This window comes from Gossypium arboreum, chromosome 9 (genome assembly GCF_025698485.1).
Source record: "Gossypium arboreum isolate Shixiya-1 chromosome 9, ASM2569848v2, whole genome shotgun sequence".
NCBI lineage: Eukaryota > Viridiplantae > Streptophyta > Magnoliopsida > Malvales > Malvaceae > Gossypium > Gossypium arboreum.
The window spans coordinates 49,437,901-49,452,459 of record NC_069078.1 but is presented as its reverse complement, the minus strand read 5'-3'; the positions used below and the strand labels follow the sequence as shown (position 1 = coordinate 49,452,459).

The 14,559-nt window shown below is 30.4% G+C and overlaps 1 protein-coding gene across 1 annotated transcript; it reads left to right on the top strand.

Moving 5' to 3' along the window:
- Positions 1 to 6,310: 6,310 nt before the first annotated feature.
- LOC108456072 (non-specific lipid-transfer protein 2-like) lies at positions 6,311 to 7,030 on the top strand. Its single transcript, XM_017754664.2, has one exon. The coding sequence runs from the start codon at positions 6,418 to 6,420 to the stop codon at positions 6,697 to 6,699; it is 282 nt and encodes a 93-aa protein (XP_017610153.1). The 5' UTR covers positions 6,311 to 6,417; the 3' UTR covers positions 6,700 to 7,030.
- Positions 7,031 to 14,559: the final 7,529 nt, after the last annotated feature.

Here is a 14,559-nt window from a genome sequence, read left to right as displayed (position 1 = left end):
AGCTCATTTTTTTCTTTATGGTGTATTCTTTATATATATATATATATATATATATATATATATATATATATTATACATATTTTTTTTCCATTTTATCTATTATTTATTCACTTACTTGTTTATTATTATATAATTGTTTATAATCTCTTATTTACGTAAAATTTCACTATTATCATCATTATATTAATTTAATTCTTCTTTGTCACTTATTTATTCCCTTTTTGATACTTTCATATCTATTATTTTTATCATGCACATTCCATTTTCTATTATTATTATTATTATTATTTGTTTAATTAACATTAGATTTAATTGATTATTGCCATTGCTTATTTGTTGTCTCATTATTATAAATACATCGTCATTTCGCTTATTCATGTTATCACTCTATTATTATTCCAATCATGTCGTGAGCCGTGTTTAAATATTCATTCTTTACACTATAATCCAAATAAAATAAATATGCATAGTTTTAAAAATTACATGTGTATTTATTCAAAAACTTTTGGAAATAAATGCAATATTTTATATTTGGAACTCGAGAAAGCCGTGCCCTAACTTACGGGGTTTCAATTTTTCTCATTGAATCTAAATAACCAAATATCCTTCTATATTAAAACACATAAGTTTTAAAATAAAAAAATTTAAAAAGGCAAGCTTATTCTCGAGGGTTCAAAATGTTGTGTCCTAACTTACAGGATGTGACATTTTGTTATTTCGAGGCGAGAGAGTCTTTAACATTTGTTCCGATTTATTCAAGCATTTTTTTAAAAAAATCAACATTAATAAAAAAGGATCGTATTTTAATTTTTTCTCAAGTTTTCAACTCTCGACGTCACGACATTAATTAATCAATTAGGTACCAATTTTAGGTGTTATGAGGGTGCTAATCCTTCATCGTACGTAACCGACTCCTGAATCCATTTTCTCGAATTTCGTAGACCGAAATTATTGTTTTAGTAAATCATTAAATCGATCAATCACAAGGTGACCCAATCACACCTCAAAAAAGGATTGGTGGCGACGCCCATTTTTTGTTTTCGTTTTGAAAACAAAAGTCAACCGTTTTCAAAAAATGGTTTCAACACTCGTATTTTATCTTCATTACCCTTTCATAATAATGAGAAATAGTTTGAAAGAAGCGAGTCGAGCACTAGAACCACTGCTCTTAGAACCAGAAATAAATAGGCTTACCCTTTCAATTGGTTCAAAATTCTCAAATGTAGACTGATGCTTTAGTAAAAAATCTTATAATCAAAATTGTCGTGTCGTAAGAAAAAATAAATAAAAGAATCGAATCTGATCAGGGAAGAAAAAAATCTTTTTTTTTTATTGCGCATCTTTACTCATTTTGTTTTGATGACCTTATCAAAAAAAATTATCATATTAATTTCTATTCTACCTTCCTCGAGTTCATTCTCGAGGGAACCCTATTTCATTTAAAACATTTCATTGAATTCCTTTCGATCTCTTTATTTTCTAATCTCGTTGGAGATCATATAAAGACAATTCCTATTTGAGATAGCTATTCATGCAAGTATTTTATGATTTAGAAGCAACTGTTTCTTGTACATATTGTGTATTAATCTACTATAACGATAGGATACCCCCCACTCCGCGAATTATTGCATTTATTTGAGTGATCCACAAACGAAAAAAATTCTTTTTTTTTCCTTATCTCTATCTCGATGAGCTGAAACCAAAACTCGTATTCTTGTTGAGTGTCACTATGCCATAGAAATAGGAGCTAATTAAGCATTATATTCGATTTACTAGAATATCTTTTAATGATTAAGGTATTCTTTAATTTTATTTTACATTTATGAAAACTATTTTTTTTTTAATTTTATAATTAATTTCTACCAATAATATCATCTCTAAAGTTCAAACTCAAGTTTATTTTTTAAGAGTAAAATGTGCCTTACCACTATAGCTTTATTGTTATTGGGTAAATCATTTTTAATAGCTTTATTGTAGTGAAGCTGCTTAGACTTAAACAAGCTATTATTACTAGGTTAAAAGATTGTTTATTATCAACATTAATCCCTCAATTTAGTAGGATTTATCAGTAATAAAAGAATCTTTTGTACATGACAAACTAAATTAAGGTTGAACAGATTTTCTGAAAAACCAACTAGAACTATTAACTTAACTCAATTAACGGACATAGCTATGGTGTCCATAAAAGTTTGGCAAAATTAGGAATATCTGCCATTTTTAAAAGAAAATTAGGGATATAAGTTGAAATTTTGATTTTTTAGGAGAAATAGGTCGTTTTTCGTTGACATGACAAAAACTCATCTTGGGAAAAGTGCTTTCTACAATATTTGTTTTCTTCTTACACATAAACCCCTCTAGTTAAATGGTCATATGTTAGTGTTTTCATTCTTGAGTCTCAAGTTTGAATTATCTCCTAAGCACATTTTCTATTTTTTATTTCCTCTTGTTTCAAGTGTTTTTTTTTAACTTTTAATTAATTTTTTAATTAATAAACATATTGCTTTCAAATATTTTTTAATTCATCTTTTAATTAATAAATCTTTTATTTATATAAATAAAATAATAAATATGTAATTATAAATATATATTATTATCTTAAAAATATTTTTAATTAATATCTCATTTATTTATATATATTAATAAATATGTAATTATATAATGAAAAAATATTTTATATTTATCATTATGTTAAATATATTTTATTTTTAAAACATCAACTAATTTTTTATATATTTTTATTTATAATATAATTTTTACATGTCAAATATTTATTTTATCCACCTACATTTTTGGTATTGTGATTTCTAATATTATAAAATAAAATAATTATTTCAAATATCATTATTATTTTTATATGTAAAACATTTCAAACATCATTGTTTTTCACTTGAATTGTGGGTACAATAAATTCTAATAGTATAAAATAAAATAATTATTTCAAATATCATTATTTTTAGTAAATATAATTTTACATGTGTAATATTTATTTTCAATCCATATCATGAGTGTGGTAAATTTTTGTATTTTAGATTTTTTACGTGTATTTGAAATAATTATTTAAAATATTTTACATATAAAAATAATAATGATATTTAAAATAATTATTTAATTTTATAATATTAGAATTTATCATACTCACAATATATGTGGAAAAATAAATATTTGACATACAAAAATTATATAAAAAATTAGTTGATTCTCTTCAAAAAATATTTTTAACATAATGATATATATATATATATATATATATATTATATATATATATAACTACATATTTATTATTTTGTTTATATAAGTAAAAACATTTTTTGAATGAATTAGAAAATATATTTTAACATAATGAAATATATAAAATATATTTTCATTATATAATTACATATTTATTACTTTATTTATATAAATAAAAGAGTTTTTAATTAAAAACATAAAATAAAAATAAAACTAAAATAACTTGAAAATAATATGTTTATTAATTAAAAACATTAACTAAATATTAAAAATTAATAAAAACTTAAAACAACATAAGATTTCTTAAAAAAGTGCTTGAAAAGACATCAAACATCATGTTAAAAGAAAATACTTTTTGTTAAAAAAGTAGTTTTCTAAGATGCGTTTTTGCAAAGTTTTTTGCTAAAATAGTACAAAAAATATGAAAATAATATAGAGAAAATACTATGTACCAAAATGGTACACCAAGAGTGGTGCCTCTGGCAAAGGCGGCACTGAAGGTGGAGGTGCCACAGGCGGCACCAAAGATGCACAACCTCCTTTGTTTTTTCTGTTTGGGGACCATTATAAGGTCCCCCAAGTTCAGCAGCTCAGGTGAGGCAAGAAGCAAGAAGAAGAAGAGAAAAAGAAAGAAAAAGAGAAGGAGAAGGAGATGAGGCACTAGTGAAGGAAAAAGAAGAAAGAAAAAGAAAAAGAGGAGAGAATAGAGAGAAAGAAGGTAGGAGAAAAGAGAAGAGAAAAAAATATAATAGAGAAAATAGTTTTTTTAACAGCTTTTTTGTTTTTTTTTTAAATTTTTTGTTAAATTTTGGGGTGATCACGCCTCTGACATAGGCGACACCACTCCAAATATACCATTTTGATACATAATATTTTTCCTATACAATTTTTGTGTTTTTTTTTTTTGGTATTAATTTGACAAAAAACCCCATTTGTGCAGGTATGGAAAATCAGCCTATTCCTTTAAATAATCAAAACTTCTACCTATTATCTTTATTTATTTTAAAAAAAGAAGGGGGTATACTCCTAAGTTTACCTAAAAGTTTTGCGTGTTTGCAGTGTGAGAGGGATAGAAGCAAATCTCCAGAATTGATTGATTGGGAGTGGAGGTGTGTAGGAAGAGAACAAAAAGGAGATTAGGTGTAATCAACACTCATTCTTTGCATGCTTACTTATTGGAAACACCCTCATTTCTATTGCCCCACAAACATTTGATTAACTCAAAGTAAGTGCCAAAGTCAAACAACGCATGTGACTGCACAATGAGTACCAACCCAATTTCGTACATCAATTTTAGTATAGCGGGTGTACAGTAAAACTCCCGAAACTTGAATATATTGAAATATATGCAATTGGATTACTATTTTTAACTAATAAAAGTATTTTCATTTGAATTTAATTATAAAATATATAAATTTTAATGTAAGTAATTTTAATTCAATTTGAAAACTTTTAAATTTTTTAATTTTCAAATTATGAGTTATCCAATCTATTCAAATAAATAATTTGAGTCAAAAGTAAAATTTTTACAACTTTAAATATAAAAAAATCAATTAATAAAATATCTAGTTTTGAGGTTTAGACTTTTATTATTATTATTATTTTGGTATAAATCCCCATGGGTTTCATGATAATTTCAAAAATCAACAAATTGATTGCTATATCTTTAAATTTTATAATGTTTAACCAATCATGAGTATAATTGTAAAAATATATAATATTAAAAATCTAAAAACTTAAAATCCAAAAAGCATAACAAAATCAACATGACTTTTAATATTTTCAAAAATTTCTTAAAATTATAAAAATTAAAAAATAAAAGTAGAATAATCTTTAAAGATAAAAATTTTAAAATTAATAAAAATTTAACTTTCAAAAAAGGCATAATGATTTCTTTGGCTCTAAGACTTTATAAAAAAATCATTTTAGCCCTCCATTTAAATTTTCATTTTTTTAACCCTTAAATTTGTATTGTTTGTTAAATCACCCCAAAATAGAATGTCACATAAGTAATTAATTAATTTTTAATTTTAAAAAAAATTATTAAAATTATTTAAAAAGTATAAAAATATGAAAATATATTTTTAATTTTTAAAATTTTAAAAATTAATTGTTAATGTGAAATATATATGGCGATCCATGTATATGCTACGTCAATAATATTAACAAACGTTTCCATAAAATTATTAAAATTTATAAAGAATTATAAAATATATAATATTAAAAGAATCTAAAAATTATTAAAACATTTCCATACAAATTATTAAAATTTATAAAGAATTATAAAAAATATATATAATATTAAAAGAATCTAAAAATCTAAAGTTTCTTGTTTTTCTTTGACAAAATTTCAAATGTGTATGTGTTGCTAATTAGAATTTAGTGTATTTTAATTTCAGTTCACTTGAATTTAAAATTAAACTTGACCGATAAAATAAGACTCTTCAATTTAACAAATTCATATTAGAGTTTTTAGTTCAAAGGATCATGTATTTATTTGATTGGAAGTTATATATATATATATATATATATATATATATATATATATTATACAATTATGACTTAGAATCTAAAGATGAATTAGCCATAATTTAAAATAGGCTGGAAAATCATAATTGTATTGCATTGTTAAATGAAGAGAGAATATTAGTAAAGCAATTCCCTCTATTTATTGCTAACATATATTGAAAGCAGGAAGATTTATGATTTAATCAGCAACAAATCCTCAACTAATTCAAAAACACAAATGGTATTAAATCAATGCCATATGATGAATTATTTCAAAAAAGAAAAAAAAAAAGACAGTAAATTTCAGAATCCTCCAAAATTACTGGAGCTCTGTAAACATATGATATGTAGATTAAGGGAGGAGAAAGTCAGAACACAGACATCATTTTGGTGGTCATCATGAAAAATGTTGCTATTAAATTAAATTCAAGGCACACCGAATTTATGATTGAAGTGGGCCAAAATTAAGTGCATATGTCAACTAAAGTGTCATCATCGAGTTAAAGGTAATTAAATGGTACATGAGAATTTTTCACTTTCATCTTGAATTTCAATTTCACCCAACCCGACCTCTATAAATTAAGAGGGAAACCAAATCCAATTACAGCAACCATTAAATCTATACATATAAACTGTAATTCCACAAAACCAACTTCTTTTTATACGTAGAAAAAGGAGAATATGAAGGCATCATATATTGCATTGTGTGCAGTGATGGTGATCCTCTTGGCAGAAGCAGTAGGGGTGTCAACGGCGGTGACATGCAGCCCAACGCAGCTGAGCTCCTGCGTGAGCGCCATAACATCTTCATCTCCACCATCTCAACTGTGCTGTAGCAAGATCAAGGAGCAGAAGCCATGCCTTTGCCAATATCTTAAGAACCCTAACCTTAAGAAATTTATTAACACTGGCAATGCCAGGAAGGTTGCTTCCACCTGTGGAACTCCTTTTCCAAAGTGCTAAGCTAGACCCTTTGCTTAAGGCTTTCTTTCTCTCTATTTTCACTGCAGAATGGATAGAGAGGAAGTACTATAATTATTAATATTATGTAGTTGTGGTGTGTGGAATATATATATATATATATATATATATATATATATATCGTTTTGCTGCTTCTAGTATATATTAAGCACTAAGATTAGCTCTGTGGAAAATTAAAAAAATGTTGGGCGTCATGGTTCGTTGACTGTTTGTGTGTGATCTATCATGTTCATGTTGTACTAGATAGTAGTAGTTATTGTTGCACAAGTACTAGTTTTTAATAGAATTTCAGTGTTGGATTATTATGACATAATGCTCTCTCTCTTTTTCTCATTCAGAAATGCAATTTGATCACTTTTTGAGATATTCATAATCAGCAATAGCTTAGTTGGTTTCGGACTTTCAAATGAAAATGTACAATTTTTATAACGTGTAGAAAAACTTGAGCTTTTGGGAATTATGTGAGAGACCCAAAGATGAGAAGTGGTTTTCATTTTGTTTGTAGGCCAAAATATCAAATTATGTAAGGCCAACCTATACTGGATAAAGCTCAAAATAAAGCGTGGAGATCCAAGCTTTCTGGAGGAAGATTGACAATCTCTTTATAGTGGATGGTAATACTTTGCATTAAGGACCAGGATGCATGCTTTTATAGGCTAAATGTCTTAATGGCTCCTAAAAGAGAACAATGGGACATAGTCACTTATGGAGGTATAGCTCTTCTGGTGTGTACTTTGTTAAAACAGGTTATGAAATGCTGAAGACTTGAATTGAATAATCATAATATTCCATAAAGGAGGCCTAAATAATTCTTTAAACTTTGGAAGATTAAATTTCCTTTCAAAATCGTACTCTTTTTTTTTTTTTATGGGACATCTAAAATAGAAGTGTAACAAGCCAATTTTATCTAACCCAATAAACAAAACAAAATAATAATAAAAGTCCATCTAAAAAAAAATATGATCCAATACATTATCCAAATTACAAGCCCAATAGCACAAAAACTCTAAGGCCCACAACTTAAACTTTTTCACAAAAATTAAAAACCCTAGGCCCTATGAGCCGCCGCTCATTGCCACGTCAATGGGCACTACTCTCGAAGCCACCCGCGTCCCGAGGTCTGCCGCTCTACCACTGTTGCACCAAAATAGCAAAGGCGCAACTCTCGTCGTTGCTGTTGACCCTCCACCACCACCTGCAAAGAAGAAAGAAACAAGACAGAAGCAGAAAAGCAATATATATATATATATATATATATATATATATATATTTGTAATCAATCGGCTATAAAAGTCGAATAAACAGTTTGTAATGAACATAGTGAAGAAAATACAAGGAATAAAAAACGTTAAAAGAAAAAAAAAGGTGATTATTTTTTTTATTTTTTTATTTTTGAAAAATATAATAAGTAAGAAATAAAATCCGTTTTACCTGAGTCGATTCGCCTCCTTCCGTCATCAGAGGTCTTCTCCGGCACCAAGAATCCCAGAACCCCTTAGGGTTCAGCCTGGGCTTCGACGGAATAGGATGTGAACGGCGTGCATCAGTTAAGAAAAAAAAGCTGAAAGTTCTTTTTTTTTTAATCTTTTTGCAAAAGGAAGGCTTCGCCTTCAAATCGGGGTCAAAAGTGGTTAAGTTTTTTTTTTTTAAAAGGCTAAAAAAGGTACTTTTTCAGCTACCAGAGGCCATGGCCGTCGTCGCCACTGTGGACCACGGTGGCCCTATGGTTGGACCCAAGGTGCGTTGGAGAGAAAAAAAAAAGCAGATTTTTTTTTTAAAAAAAAAGGGAAAATGAAAGTTTTTTGGAAAATTTTAGATTATATAAGGCCTCGGTACGACGTTGTTTTGGTCTGGCTTTTGAAGTACTAAAACGACGTTTTGAAGCAGGATTCGATTGCCCGACCAAAATCACCCTTAGGATCCGCATATTTTTTTAGGGGGATATTTTCAGCTTTAGTCCTTCTATTTTTTGAGTTATTTTAATTTGGTCCTAATTTCAATATTCTTTCTTTTTAGAAATTATGCCATTCAATTTAGATTCATTTTCAATTTGGTCCTCAGACCGCTGATCCCTCAGGGAATAACGCGTGTATTTTTTGGGATTAATTGTCCTCGGAGTCCTTGAGCTTTTGCATTACATTTTAATTTAGTCCTTTATGATTTTTTTTTTAAAATTCAGACATCAGATTTCATTAGACTTTCAAATTTGTCCTTTATTTTCCCCTTTTTCTTTATTTATTTTGCTATTTACAATTAAATGTTCGTTTAAATTTCAATTTAATCCCTCGCTTGATTAATTTTGCCACTTTATTTACTATGTCATTTACTTTAATACTTAAATTTATGTTATTTACATTTCCTTTCATTTATGCATTTTATTTTTATTTTACCTTTGTCATTATTATTATCATTACTTTATTTATTCATATTATTATTATGATAATAATTATGATATGATTAGTGTTATTATTATTATAAATCGATATTCTCATTACTATTATAGTTGCATTATTATCGCCATTTATTAACATGTTTTTTTTGTTTATTTATTTATTTATTTATTTTATCTTATTCTATCTTTTTATTTATTAACCTAATATCATTGTTTCATTTTTACCTACACGGCTTCTTGTTTTATTTTGCTATTATCATTTCACGTGTCATATTACAACACATTCATCCGATTTTTTTAATGCATATCGTTTTTTTTTAAAAAAAGGTTACCTTCGTTTTATCTAACGTATAGAAAATACTTAAAATTGAGGCAATGTTCATTATTTTTTGGATTCGAGGAAGTCATGCTCCTAACTTACGAAGTATGGCATCTTCCTAGAACTGAAGTAATCGAATATTCTATTTAAAATAACAAAAAAAAAGAGATTTAGGTAATGATCAAATGGCGATTATTTTGATTTTCGAGAATTTGAGGGATTGTGCCCTAACTTTCTGGGTATGATCTTTGCTTCTCGATTAACTCGAAAGCTTTATGTAATATGCTCAAAGATTGAGAGAAGTGGCAACACAAGTTCAGCCACCTCTTCTAGAGAGGGAGACGACAATGCTTTTCATTAACACTTTGAAGGCCTCGTTTATTAACCATATGCTGGTAAGTGCTACCAAGAGCTTATCAGACATAGTAATGTCGGGAGAAATGATTGAGAATGCAATAAAGAGTGGGAAAATAGACGTGGGAAAAAATGCTAAAAGGGCTGCCCTAAGAAAGAGAGAAAATAAAGAAAACACTGTGGGTATGTATAATAAGAGCTATTCAAAATCGGTCACTGTAGGCCAACCGAGGACCATAACAGCTAGCCATCAAGGCCCTTCGAGGCAAGAATATGATTCAAGGCCAAACACAAAAAAAACTCTAATTCACACCTATCCTGATGACATATAGAGAGTTATATCAGAATTTGTTCAACGCGCATGTGGTATCCCCGTTTTACTTAAAACCTATGCAACCTCCGTTTCCAAAATGGTATGATACGAATGCTCAATGCAAGTACCACACAGGAATTACAAGACACTCGATTAAGAACTACATTACATTTAAGAAGTTGATCGAAAGGTTCATCAAGATGGGGATTGTAAGGTTCGATGATCCCTCAAGACCTAATGTAGCAGAGAATCCATTACCCAGTCATTTTGATCAGGGGGTAAATGCAATAATCGAGAGTAGAGGAAAGAGGACTAAAACTGATTTTGCAAAACTGAAGTCCCCACTAAAATGGGTTTGGCAAAAAATGATAGACGTGGGATTAATCATTCAAGATTCAGAAGGGATGCCCAAAGGAGTAAGGAGCTACTGTGAGTTCCATGCTAAAAAAGAACATGAAATCCAGGAGTGCGCTGAGTTCATAACTCTAGTGCATAGTCTGATGGATAATAAGGAATTGGTATTCTTCAAATATGTCAAAAGCTTGGAAGGAGGAGATGTTTGCACCTCAGAGGAAGGATCAATGAAGAAAGTTCACAATGTCAATCACCCAATGGTAATTATTTCCCGACCAAGAATTAATGAAGCGGGAACACAAGCTACGCCAAGAGTCATAATTCAGAAATCTATGGCTTTTCCCTACAAAGATAGTAAAAGGGTTCCATGAAATTATGATTGCAATGTGATGATCTCAGGAGATGAGAACTAAGTTGGTACTTCAGAAGAGGGCCAAGATATTGGTTTCTTCACCCGTAGTGGGAGGTGCTATGACTTTGCAAGTGTAAGAACCGAGGCCATTAAAGGAAAAACCCTGGCAGTTGAGCATAAGAAAGAAAATATGGCTAGACTTGAATCACCTGTTAATGAGCTAGTTATTAACAACGAGGCTAAGGAATTCTTGAAATTCTTGAAGCATAGCAAGTATAGTGTTTTAGAATAGCTACACAAGCAACCAGCTCACATATCAATATTGAACTCAGAGACACAACGTAGCATGTTGATGAAGGTGTTAAATGAAACTTATGTCGCTGATAATATCTCTCTAAACAAGTTAGATTGTTTGGTTAACAATGTGAGTGCCAACAGTTTTATCTTTTTCAATGATGATGAAATACCTCTAGGGGGCATGGGATTTACAAAGGCTCTACGCATCGCTACCCAATTGTAAAGGATATACATTACCGGGAGTGTTAATCGACAATGAATCTATGCTAAACGTCTTGTCTCTATCCACACTTAATAAATTGCTAGTGGATAGCTCTCATATGAAGACGTGCTAAAATATAGTGAGAGCATCTGATGGTACAGAAAGGAGGGTGATGGAAAGGATTGACATAAATCTCTTAATTGGTCCAAACACATATAAGGTAAACCTTTTGGTGATGAATATCAAACCCTCTTATAACTGCTTGTTGGGTAGACCTTGGATTCATTAGGCTGGGGCAGTACTGTCCTCATTGCACCAAAAACTGAAACTAGTAACAGAGGGTCGACTAGTAACAATAAACGCTAAAGAATATATCATTGCACCCGTAACTAGTGACGCTCCATACATAGGAACGGATGAGGAGGCAATAAAATGTTTCTTTCGATCATTGGAATTTGTTAATGCAACTTTCATTGTTAAAGGAAACAAGATCCCAGTGCCAAAAATATCCAAAACCACGAGGATTGGTCTGCAGTTGACAGTTAGGAAATGAACCTTCGCTGGAAGAGGACTCAAAAAATACCTTCAAGGAAAAGTCGATGTGCCAACGTTGATAGACAAACAAAACCGTTTTGGCTTAGGGTACAAGTCAAACGTGAGACAAAAAAGAAATATTTGGAAAATAAGTAAGAAATAAGAATAGCACAATTAAGTGGGGGAAAGGTCAAATTGGAACTGATGATCTTTGCCTATATATCTAAAATGTTCGTGTCAAGGAAAATCATTTATCCTGAACAAAAGATGTCAGAAAAAGAGAGCCCGTTAACCAAAACTACAGAAGGAATGTTGGGAAACTTGAGTATCAATGCCATATCCGAATAGGGAATTGAGGAAAAAAACCTATCAAACATTTGTCATTATATCCCTGAAAATGTTTTGAACAATTGGACTGTGGAAGAGATCATTGTAATTTTTAAAACTAATTCAGAGTAAGGTTCAAAACACACTTATTGCTCTAAACCTGAGAGCAATAGGAATCCTTTTGTGAAAAAGGCATATGTCCACTATTTTTATTTCAATAAAATGCATCTTTGTGTCTCATTTGGAAAATCATTCTTTTATTCTTTTATTTCATACTCATACTACACAGATAATTATTCTTAGATTCATTTATTCTTTAGGTCTTCATTTATTCCTATAATAGGTCTCCAGATATCAAAGATACAAGTGACGCTGCTATTGACTCAGAGTCTTCTTTTGAGCAGGATATGTGTCTAGAGAGTCCTCAGGACTTTGAAGATAATAGATATTGTAACCCATCTCCTGATTTGTTAAGGATGGTAAAACAAGATAAGAAACATATTCTACCTCACAAAGAGTCAGTGGAAATTGTGAGCTTAGGAGACAAATAAGAAAAAAGAGAGGTGAAGATCGGAACTTGCATCACTGCAGAGACAAAGCGAGACCTCATTAAATTACTCAAAGAATTCAAAGATGTCTTCGTATGGTCGTATCAGGACATGCCTGTTCTAAGTACCGATATCATGGTACACCAGCTTCCCATAAAAGAAGAATGCAAGTCTGTTCAACAGAAACTCTAAAGGATGATGTCCGACGTCTTGTTAAAAATAAAAGAAGAGGTCAAGAAATAATTCGATGCTGGTTTACTAAAAGTGTTTAAATACTCAGAGTGGGTAGCCAATATAGTCCTTATCCCCAAGAAATATAGAAAAGTACAAATGTGTGTAGACTACAAGGATTTAAACAAAGCCAGCCCGAATGACAATTTCCCGTTGCCTCACATCAACACCTTTGTGGACAACATGGTAAGTTATTCACTGTTCTTATTCATGGATGGCTTCTCCGGATACAACCAGATAAAGATGCATCCTGAAGACACGGAAAAGACAACATTCTAACCATGTGGAGAATATTTTGCTATAAAGTGATACCATTCAGACTGAAAATGCAAGAGTAACGTATCAAAGAGTCATGGTAACTTTTATTTCATGATATGATGTACAAAGAAATTAAGGTTTATGTTGATGATATGACCTTAAAATCCCTAACAGAAAAAGAACATATACAAGTCTTGATGAAATTGTTTTTGAGGTTGAGAAAATTCCAGATAAAGCTCAATCCAGCAAAATATACATTTGGGGCTAGGTCGGGAAAATTACTAGGATTTATAGTCAGAAAAAAGGGATCGAGATCGACCTAGATAAAGTGAGGGCTATACAAGAGTTACCTCCATCGCACACTCAAAAGGAGGTCTGGGGTTCCTTAGGGAGATTAAATTACATCGCCTGGTTCATTTTACAACTACCGAGAAATACGACCCTATATTCCATCTCCTTAAGAAACAAAATTTAGGTGTATCAGATGAGGAATGCCAGAAGACTTTTGAAAAGGTCAAACATTACTTGTCCAATGCCCCAGTGCTAATGCCACCTAGCCCAGATATGCCATTGATACTATATTTGATAATATTTGGGAATTTTATGGGATGCGTGCTTGGCCAACATGATAAGTCAGGAAGGAAAGAAAGAGCGGTATATTACCTCAGTAAGAAGTTTACTGAATGTGAGACAAGATATTCGTCAATTGATAATTTGTGTTGCGCCTTAATCTGGACAATTGAAGACTGAGACAATACATGTTGTACCATACAACTTGGCTCATCTCAAAAATAGATCTTTTAAAGTACGTGATAGAGTAGACTGTGTTGAATAGAAGAATGGCTCGATAGCAAATTCTGCTTTCTGAATTTGATATAATCTATGCAAACCAAAAGGCAGTAAAGGGGAGTGCAATAGCGGACTTCCTAGCTATCAAAGTTTTAGAGGATTACGAGCTTTTAAATTTTGATTTTCCAAATGAGAATCTGATGTATCTTGCGACCACTAAAGAAGGTGCTCAAGAAGAACATCCTTGGAAACTAAATTTTGATGGAGCCTCAAACGCTATGGGTAATAGAATCGGGGTAGTCCTGGTATCCCCAGACAAAGATCATTATCCTTTTACTAGTAAATTGGATTTTGATTGTACAAATAATATGCTAGAATACGAAGCATGCATCATGGGTATCTATGTAGACATAGAACACAAGATCAATGTACTAGAGGTATATGGCGGTTCTGTATTAGTGATCTATCAACTCAAAAGAGAATGGGAGACGAAAGACAAAAAGTTGAATAAGTCATTGAGTTAATCAAGGATTTTGATGATATCACCTTTTACTACCTCTCGCGAGATGAAA